The sequence below is a fragment of the Jaculus jaculus genome, chromosome 10, assembly GCF_020740685.1.
Source record: "Jaculus jaculus isolate mJacJac1 chromosome 10, mJacJac1.mat.Y.cur, whole genome shotgun sequence".
Classification (NCBI taxonomy): Eukaryota; Metazoa; Chordata; class Mammalia; order Rodentia; family Dipodidae; genus Jaculus; species Jaculus jaculus.
Genome location: NC_059111.1, coordinates 16,068,092 through 16,079,042, shown reverse-complemented (window position 1 = coordinate 16,079,042; position 10,951 = coordinate 16,068,092). Strand labels below are relative to the sequence as shown.

Below are 10,951 nucleotides of genomic sequence, written 5' to 3'. Positions count from 1 at the left end.
GTAGGAGGATTGCCGTTAGTTGGAGGCCACCCTGAGACTCTATAGTGAATTCCAGGTCAGCCTGGGCTAGTGAGACCCTACCTTGAAAAAACAAAAACAACCACCAAAATAAAAAAGATGGGTGAAATTAGCTAATCTGTTCAAGTAAAATCAAAGCATTTTTTTTTTGAAAGGTCAGGGCTTTACAACTTTTAAAATTAATGAGAAAAAAACTACAAACTCACGAACCAAATTTTTATTTTAAGTTACTGTGTTTTCAGTGCATATGAAAATAGTTTATAATGTACGACATATAAAAACTCCACCAAGGCATACTAGAAAGTAGTGTGTGTGATGTTTGAAATCACATTTGCTCATCTTCCGGAGAAAAGTTACTTTTGTCATGTAATATCGAGGAGGTTCAAAATTTTCATATTATTTCTTAATAACTTCCTAATGAGACTCTGGGTTTCTACTTGACCTAAACATAATGTTCTCTTCAATATCAGAACTACTGTCGAAGCCCTTTCTTTCATCTCTGATGGAATATACTTGGTATCTAGATAATCTGGCAATTTCGACCTGGAATTGTACAGCATGTTAATAACAGTTTCAATGTCATCGATATCGTGACTAGATGGCGCCTCTGAAAACACGTGCGACCGGTACATCTTCTGCAGCCGGTGCTCCGCGGCCGCCGCCAGCGCCAGGCTCCGCTTCAGGTGGTCGCGGGAGGCCTCGATGTACTTCCGGTACCTGGGGTTGTCGCGGTCCCGGACTGGCCCGCGCTTGATCTGCGCGTTGAGGGCCGCGATCTTCCGCAGGATGTCGCTGTTGCTCGGACTCTGGGGGTGGCGTTCAAAGGGCTCTCCGTAGCCCGCCCCCACCGCCACGCCCGACAGCTGGGGGACATCCTCGGCCTCGGTGGAGATGTCCACGTGCGTGCTCCTGGTGCTAATGGTGATCCGCCCTCTCGGCGGGGACGGCAAGCGGACGCGCGGCGACCTCGGGGTCACACGGGGCTGGGGCTCGGGCTCGGGCTCGGGCTCGGGCTCGGGCTCCTCCTTCTCAATGTACGGCTCCTCGGCGCGCAGGACCACCGAGACGTTGTTGGGCTTGATGGACCAGAAGGCCGTGCTGGTGCGCTTCCTCCGGCCTCTGGTAGGGGGCGCCCCGCTGCCCGGGCCCAAGCTCAGGCCCGCCAAGTCCGCGCCGGGGTCGCTGGGCTCGGAAGCCGCGGCAGGTTCACTGATGAGCTCAGACAGGGAAGACGAAGCCGCGGCAGGTTCACTGGTGAGCTCCGAGGGTGAAGACGGCGATGTCGCGGCAGGTTCACTGGTGAGCTCCGAGGGTGAAGACGGCGATGTCGCGGCAGGTTCACTGGTGAGCTCCGAGGGTGAAGACGGCGATGTCGCGGCAGGTTCACTGGTGAGCTCCGAGGGTGAAGACGGCGATGTCGCGGCAGGTTCGCTGGTGAGCTCAGACGACGGTGCCGTGGCAGGTTCGCTGGTGAGCTCAGACGACGGTGCCGTGGCAGGTTCGCTGGTGAGCTCAGATGGCAGTGCCGTGGCAGGTTCGCTGGTGAGCTCAGATGGCAGTGCCGTGGCAGGTTCGCTGGTGAGCTCAGACGGTGAAGACGGCGAGGCCGGGGAGCCTTTGGCATCAGTGGTGACGGGGGACGCTAACCCTTTCTCTTGGGCAGGATCTCCCGTGGGAACACTTTGTATGAGCTTCTGTAGGACTTGGACATAATGATTCAAGTTCTCTTCTTCAGCAGGAGATACAGTTAAGGCTAAGAGGGAAAATCAGATAAACAGTAGCATTTACTACCTAGGACACAGGACAGAATCCTCTAGTCTCCATTTCTCTCCTAAGCCATCACATAAAACTAAAATGACCCAAGAGCAAAGCATATGAACACAGGCCAGCTTTCACTTGAAACCAAACCTGCACGCATGACTAGGGTAAAAGTTGCAAATTAATACAATTTTCTGCATCTTACTAGATGTTCATTTTCCCATATGATAATTTATTGTTCAATAGGTAACTAATTAACCAAAATTCTTTTTAAAAATATTTTTTCATTCTTATTTACTTTTTAAATTTTATTATTTATTTGAGAGGAATGAAGGGAGAGAAAGAAAGAGAATGGGCAGGCCAGGGCCTCCAGCCACTGCAAATGAACTCCAGACTCACACCACCTTGTGCATCTGGCTTATGTGGGTCCTGTGGAACTGAACCTGGGTCCATAGCCTTCGCAAGCAAGCACCTTAACCACTAAGCCATCTCCTCCAGCCCTCATTTTTATTTATTTATGATAGGGAAGAGAGAGAGAGAATGGGCATACAGGGCCTCTAACCACTGCAAATGAACTTCAGATGCATGTGCCACCATGTGCATCTGGCTTATGTGGCTCTGGGAATTGAGCCTAGGTCCTTAGGCTTTGAAGACAAATGCTTTAACCACCTAAGCCATCTCTCCAGCCCTAAATCAAAATTCCTGGTCCTGTCCTCTAACCCTGTAGGGTGCTGGAATGAGCCCATATTGGTTCTCTGGAGCCAACGATTAAATTTTTGGAAATTTTGTGAGCTGTATGCTAAACAAACATGGGGCTGGAGGGATGCCTCAGGAGGTAAGAGAGCTTGCCACTGAAGCATGAGGGCTATGGAGGCTGTAGACCAAGTTCAACTCCCCAGAACCCACAGAAAAGGTGGACCATGGCCCCAACACCAGTGACCCCAGTCCATGGGAGCAGAGACCAGAGGACTGGTGGGGCTGACCGACGACAGCTGGTGAGGGTGAGGAAGTCTCCTGTCCAGGAGAGAAGCACATGCATGAACGCAAAAGCAGGGCACTCAATGTTCTCTGGCCACAGCTCACAGTCATGCGCATGGGGTGCTTGCATCTACACACATACATGTACGCACTCACATCACACCCCACACAAACAAAAATCTGGGGCTAGGGAGATGCTTAGTGGTTAAGGTGCTTTCCTGTGAAGCCTAAGGACCCAGATTCAATTCCCCAGGGCCCATGTAAGCCAGATGCACAAAGTGGTACATGCATCAGGAGTTCGTTTCAAGTGGCTGGAGGCCCTGGTGCACCCATTCTCTCTATCTGCCTCTTTCTGTCCCTCCTTCCTTCCCTCCCTTTCTCTCTCCCTCAAATAAGTAAATAAAAATAAAATATTAAAAAATTCACCTGTATTTGCAATTATAAGAAGGAAATAGCTGGGCTTGGTGGTGCATGCCTCTAATCCCAGGACTCGGGAGACCAAAGTATGATCACTGTCAGTTTGAGGCCAGCCTGAAGACTAAATAGTGAACTCCAGGTCAGCCTGGGCGACAGCGAGACCCTACCTCAACCACCCCCCGCCAAAAAGGAAATATTCAAAACCTATCACTTCCAAGTTATTTTACTTTGCTATTATTTATTCTCTTTTGATTATTTACATCTGGTGTATTTGGTGGATGGACTCACAATATGATGATTGTGATGAACACCAATCATTTAATACAGTCAGCCATTAAAAGCTACATTTGCTCTTTAAGATTTAAATATTCTTTTTTTTTTAATTTATTTTTATTTTCTTAGTTGAGAGTGACAGATAGACGGAGAAAGAGGCAGATAAAAAGAGAGAGAATGGGCGCACCAGGGCCTCTTCCCACAGCAAACAAACTCCAGATGCATGTGCCACCTTGTATACCTCGCTTACGTGGGTCCTGGGGAATTGAGCCTCAAACCAGGGTCCTTAGGCTTCAAGGGCAAGTGCTTAACCGCTAAACCATCTCTCCAGCCCAAGATTCAAGTATTTCTTTATTTCCTTAATTTATTTTTGAATGTGAGAGGGAATCGGGTAGCTTTGTTAGGCAGTTAGGGTGACGGGGCCCCGAAGGTAAAGGCAGGAATGTCTACCCTTGCAGTCTGTACTTGCTAGAGATCAAAGGATGACCTGACTTCTTATCTCTTGCCTAAAGGAGTTCCCTAGATCTGTTTGTCCACAACCTGAGCCCCTCCTGGGAGTGAGGTCCTCTTTCCTAGAATGTAAATCTAATCCTGACATTGAGCTTGGTCAAGTTCAGCCCCCAGAACTTGGCATCATGGCTGGCCTCTTCCTGAGCCAGCCCCTAGCTCAGAGCAATCAGCTGTCTCTCAGGTTCATGAGAGCCTGAAGGGGAAGCCCACCACAGTAAGGTTATATACAAATAGATGCGTGTGACAGGACAAGCCCCTCTTTGGCTGCCCATTTAGCACCCCTGAACCTCCAGGCTCTAGTAAGCCTCCCTTCCTCTGAGAGGACCAGAACCAACTTGGCCCTTCTCTATGCCCACTCTGCTCTCCTTGTGGCAGGAGCTCTTGGTACATTCTTTTCTTTTCTTATTTATTTATTTATTTATTTATTTATTTATTTATTTATTTGAGAGCAACAGACACAGAGAGAAAGACAGATAGAGGGAGAGAGAGAGAATGGGCGCGCCAGGGCTTCCAGCCTCTGCAAACGAACTCCAGACGCGTGCGCCCCCTTGTGCATCTGGCTAACGTGGGACCTGGGGAACCGAGCCTCGAACCGGGGTCCGTAGGCTTCACAGGCAAGCGCTTAATCGCTAAGCCATCTCTCCAGCCCACATTCTTTTCTTTTTTCTCTAAATCTCTCTTCACGTTTATTTCTATGCCCACATGGACTCTCAGACCACATGGGTGTGTCAATTTTCCTTCCACTGGTTTTGTATTTCCCTAAATAAATAAAATAATTTAATAATCATCCTTCTCAGTTTGATTTGCCCAATTCTTTGGTTGAATACAAACATGAACTCAAGTTTTGAAGTTCAAGGACTTCCTGGATTCCCCACAGATCCCATATCAAATTGACAAAAATTACATGCCATTTTTTTTTTTTTGCAGTTTCAAACAAAATGCTTTAACTTTTATTAGCCTTGTGAGAATATGCTGATCAAATTACATGCCATATTCTCAAGAAAAATAACTTATGTGTATGCATTTGATAATGGGCATCATTTTGGGTTGAGTTTTCATGAAGGATGCAGTGAACGGACACGCGTCTAGTGCAGCAAACTCGAATCTCCGATGACTGTCTGCGCTCTTCCACTTTCTAGTACCATGACTTTGGGTAATTACTGCTTCTGAATATTTAAACATAAACTAAGGAAATGATATCTGCCCCTTTCTCACAGAATCAAGTAAATTCTATATTTAAAAGATACTTTAAAGTCTACGTGGCCTGGGGAGATGGCTTAGCAGTTAAGGCACTTGCCAGCAAAGCCAAACAACCCAGGTTCAATCCCCCAGTACCCACATAAAGCTGGATGCACAAGGGGGCGCATACATCTGGAGTTTGTTGCAGTGGCTGGAGACCCTGGTACACCCATTCTCTCTATATATCTGCCTCTCTCTCAAATAAATATAAAAAATATTTTTAAAAGATCTACAGAGGCCTATAGAAGGATATAAGGTGACATTATTTTCATAAAGTTAACTGCTTATATTTCTCATTTTAAAAGATTAAAATTTTCTGAGGCTAGAGAGATGGCTCAGTGGTTAAGGCACTTGCCTACAAAGCCTAAGGACCCAGGTTCAATTCCCCATAACCCACATAAGCTAGCTGCACAAGGTGGCGCTTCATCTGGACTTTGCTTGCACTAACTAGAGGCCTTGGTACACCCATCTTTTCTCTCTCTTCTTTCTCTCTCTTACTCACACTCTCAAATAAATAAAATATTAAAAATTATGAAAATAAAATGCTCCCAAATCAGAATATCAAAAATATGCTTTGGAGCTGGGCGTGGTGGCACACGCCTTTCATCCCAGCACTCAGGAGGCAGAGGTGGGAGGATTATCGTGAGTTCAAGGCCACCCTGAAACTACATAGTGAATTCCAGGTCAGCCTGTGCTAGAGTGAGACCCTACCTCAAACAAACAAACAAAATGTGTGTGTGTGTGTGTGTGTGTGTGTGTGCTTTGTATCTAGAAGTTTCCCTGCTGAAGACAGGAGCAAGGTAAGCAGGACCTCCATGGCTGCCCATGCATACTTGGAGGTACTGGTCAAGGCAGTTACAACGCAAAAGTGACTGCAGACATGAGGACTAGGGAGAAGTCAAAACTTCCCTTCTATGCAGATGATATAATTACAAATTTCCCTTCCAAGCACTAACTAGGCCAAACTGCTCAGCTTCAGAGATCAGACAAGACCGGGAGTGTTCAAGGTTATATGGTGTAGACTATTATTAAAAATCTAAGCATACAAAACAATCAGTAGAAAAGTTACTGTATGCTCAGGAAACAGATTCATGAGTAAAAGTGCTTACCTTGAAAAGATACTGTAATAAAGTGCATTTACTAAAGTAGGAAGTTATAAAAATCTCTAGATTTGATCCCTAACAAGCCAAAAAACAAACAAAAATATCAATATACAAATATTAAATGAGAAAGAAGTTCTCACTTAGATTAAAAGAGTAATAACAAGGGCTGGGGAGGTGGCTCAGCACTTCAGGTGCTTCTCCGCAAAGCCTAAGGCGAGAATCGATTTCCCAGCACCTGTGTAAAGCCACATGCACAAGGTGACCCATGCAACTTGAGTTCATTTGTGGTAGCTAGAGATCCTGGTACACCCACCCATTCTCTCTTTGTCTTTCTGCCCCTGTCTCTCTCTCTCAAATGAATAAATAATTTTTTTAAAAAATTTAAAAATAGTAATAATAAAACAAGGGCTGAGGAGATGTTCAGTGGAGAAAATGCTTCCATGCAAGCATGAGGACCTGAGTTCAGGTAACCAGAGCCTACACGCAAAAAAAAGCTAGATGTGGGCTAGAGATGGCTTACTAGTTAAGGTGCTTGCCTGTGAAGCCTAAGGACCCAGGTTCGATTCCCCAGTATCCACATAAAACCAAATGCACAAGGTGGTTCATGTTTCTGGAGCTGGCTACAGGCCCTAGTGTGCCCATTACCCTCCCCTTTTCAAATAAGTAAATTAAATAAACAGATTTTTTGTTTTGTTTTGTTTTTCAAGGTAGGCTCTCACTCCAGTCCAAATTCACTATGTAGTCTCAGGGTGGCCTTGAACTCACGGTGATCTTGCTGCCTCTGCCTCCCGAGTGCTGGGATTAAAGGCGTGCACCACCACACCCTGCCAGATTTTTTTTTTTTTAACTGTTAAAGACTAGTTCTGCAAATCTTCTGAGAAGCAAACAGTTAATTGCCTTTCAGAGAACATTGCCTTCAGATGATGCTCTGTAAAACACTGACTTTCAAATCAATTAGCTTATCTTTTCTCAGACCAGAGAATACAATACCCAAGTAGCTAGTCAATAAATTAAGGTATCAAAGGACAGGAAAAGGAGGTACTGACCAGTGGCTCATTTTTAACAGAACATCAGAAGTACTATTACCCTCGTCTACTATTACTCCAGCAATGCCAAGGACTGCTTGCGGCTGCCTAGCGATTGAAGCGCCCTCCCTTACCTGGCCTCTTCCCTTCTTAGTGCCCCCTGAGGTCACCGGACCCCTCTCCACATACTTCCCACCACCTGCTCCTGTCCCTGTAAACACCTTCGCATTTTGTACTGATCGTCTCGGTGCCACTAGTCAGGATTGATCTGGCAAATCAATCTGAACTCTCAAACTATCAGCAGACAGGACAGTAAAAAGATGACATCCTGTTTTTCTCTATTCTTCATGAGGTGCTGGAAAACAAAATTCACACCTTACAAAGAACAGACCAGCCTGCTAAAGCTGAGTTACCACACCTTGAATAATTACCTGTGGTCTACACTGGTAAAATGCCACTGCTATTGTTCCCAGTCAGGGAGTCCCGGGGGGCATCTAAAATGGAGCATCCTCAGTGTGAGACATGCACCATGCTGTTCGGTCGGTGTCTCTCCGAGCTGCAGGCTAACTGCCAGGTGGGCTCAAGGCTTTGCTGGGACCTCAGGCATGGGGGCTGTAACTACGCTGCACTTCTTAATACAGTAAAAAGAGAACTGGACACAAGACAGAATCAATAGGAGAGGAAATCAATTGGCACTAACAACTGTAGGAATGAAAACAGCAGAAAATCTGAAGGGAGACTGGAAGATAGGAGTAATTAAAAAGATGGGACTAGCTCTCATTTATTGAGCCATTAGTGTATGTGGTGTGATACAAAGGGCTCTGAATGTGAGCAGAATGTTGACAAAGAGGAAAAGAAGATACTTAGACAGATGCGTAATTTGTTCAAGATTATATTCAACTTGTAAGTAGCCAGAGTGGGATTGGAACAACAGGCAGCCTTACTTCAAAGCAGGCACATGTAACTACATAACACTGTCATGAAGAGAAGCCACAGGAATGTCGGTAGAGCAGCAAGTGTGGAACAGAATTCTCCTGCAGGCCCTCCCTGAGGAGTTACAGGCAGGTGATGGTTGCTGGAGGTGACAGACATTTTCTTCAGTGGTATAGCTGTCCATGCTCCTGTAAATAAGCCCTCACTTATTGTCATGAAAGTAGAAGGGGGACTATTTTGGACAAGAGGATCAGTGGGAATGGGAGAGAGACAAAAGCAGCCAGTGAGGATGATCAAAGTACATTACATTCATTTTGAAAGTGACATAATAAAACCCATCATTATATATAATTAATATATAAGCTAATAAAATGCATAAAGAAAGAAAAATACACTGAGGCAATACAACTCTATTATAAAACACATGAGAATATTGGCCACCCAGAACCAGGACCAGATCTACTGCCCCTGGTGACTCCCCTTTCCCACCAAACCAGACATAAGTTGACCTCCAGAGCAATCTCAGCCCGGGTCCAGTGAGTCTGAGGTTGTCTGTCTGTTCGGAGCAGCCCTGGCCCCAGCTGGCCCCCAGACCCTCAGTGGAGCTGCTGCAGTTACAGTCTCAGCAAAACAAAGGGGTATCTCCAGGTGGGCAAACCCCAACTCAGCAAGTAACACAAGAAACCAAGGCAAGGTATTCCCACCAAGAATGTCTAGCCCCATAGTTAAAGCCTGCAGTGAAAACTACTTAGAGGAAATTCCAGAAAATTCCAAAACACGATTATGATGAACATATACGACGAACTTAAAGAGGATATGAGCAAACACCTGAATGACATCTAGGAGGGCTTAGACAATCAACTAAAGAAACAGGGCTAGAGAAACGGCTTAGTGCTTAAGATATTTGCCTGTATAGCCAAAGGACCTAGGTTCAGCATAGCCTCAGGACCCACGTAAACCAGATATACAAGGTGGAGTTTGTTTGCAATGGCTGAAAGCCCTAGTGTGCTCAACCTCTCCCGCATCAAGTAAGTAAATAAATAAATATTTAAAATATTTTTAAAACAGAACTCAACAGACAACTGAATGAATTAAAATGCCTGAATGAACTCCAAGAGAACACAGTTAAGTAAAGGAAAAGAGAAAAACATCAATTCCAACATAATAGTTGGTGACTTCACACCATACTACTGCCCACAGACACCTGATCTAAACAGAAATGAAGCAGAAAACAATGGAGCTAAATGACAGCACAGATCAAATGGACTTAATTGAAATTCCATCCACACTCTTCAGAATACATAGTCTTTACAGCAGTTCATGGAACCTTCTCGAAAATACAGCACATATTAGGACACAAAGCAAGTCTTGACAAATTCAAGATTAAGGGGGCTGGAGAGATGGCTTATTGGTTAAGACACTTGCCTGCAAAGCCAAAGGACCCAGGCTCTGATTCCCCAGGGCCCACATTAACCAGATGCACAAGATAGCCTATGCATCTGGAGTTCATTTGTAGTGGCTAGGAGGCCCTGGTGTGTCCATTCTCTCCCCCCTTCTCCCTCTTAAATAAATAAAATAAATTTTTAAAAGATTGAAATAATTACTTGCCTTATATCCTACCACAATGCAATAAGCTAGAACTTACCAAGACAAACAACAGAACATACATAAACTCCTAAAGACTGAATAGTCATTGAAGAAATGGGAAGGAAATTAAAAAATTCCTAGAACTGAATGACAATGAAAACACAACATACTAAATCCTATGGCACTCAGTGTTCCAAGAGGGAAGCTGTTAGCTCCCAGTGCCCACCCACATTACAAAAACAGAAAAATTGTACATAAATAACTTAATGATCCATCTGAAGTTTTTGGAGACATAACAACAATCCCAATCCATACAAAGGTAAAAGGTAAGTAATTACTTTTGAGTTTATCTGAGGAAAATAACTTAGTTCTTTCGAGATGGTTCCAATTTTCTAAGTGTCCTAAATTCAGAAAAATCCTAGTCTTTCAAATTTCTGTATTATTTTTTTTAAGGACGGTGTAACTTCTTTTTTAAAACATTATTTACTTTACCATATGTGGTGATGCATGCCTTTAATCCCAGCACTTGGGAGGAAGAAGTAGGAGAATTGCCATAAAGTCAAGGCTACTCTGAAACTGAATTCCAGGTCAGCCTGAACTAGAGCAAGACCCTACCTCAAAAAACAAAAAAACAAAAAACAACAACAACCATATATATATATATATATATATATATATATATATGAGATAGAGATAGATAGAGAGGGAGAGAGAATGGGCACACCACAGCCTTCAGTCACTGCAAACAAACACCAGATGCACGTGTCCCCTTATGCACCTGGCTTATGTGGGTACTGAGGAATCGAACCTGGATCCTTTGGTTTTGTAGGCAAGCACCTTAACTGCTAAGTCATCTCTCTAGCCCTGCGCTAGATTTTTTTAAAGTGTTTTTATTTATTTATTTAATTTATGTACTTATATTGCAAGCATAGAGAAACAGAAGAGAGACAGAGAAGATGGACATGCCAGTTCACATCCAGTGAACTCCAGATACATACCTCTTTGTACATTTGACTTTATGTAGGTAATAGGGAACTGAGCCTGGGCTGTTAGGCTTTGAAGACAAGTGCCCTAACTGCTCAGCCATCTCTCCAGTCCCTGTACTAGATT

The 10,951-nt window shown here is 44.5% G+C and overlaps 1 protein-coding gene across 1 annotated transcript; it reads right to left on the bottom strand.

The window, feature by feature from the left end:
* Positions 1-380: 380 nt before the first annotated feature.
* Positions 381-1,936, bottom strand: Spesp1 (sperm equatorial segment protein 1). The gene is made up of 2 exons (XM_045160625.1): positions 1,927-1,936; positions 381-1,771 (listed from the first exon to the last, which is right to left on the bottom strand). Exons 1-2 carry the CDS (start codon positions 1,934-1,936, stop codon positions 381-383), a joined length of 1,401 nt encoding a protein of 466 aa, XP_045016560.1.
* Between the last annotated feature and the right edge of the window lie 9,015 nt (positions 1,937-10,951).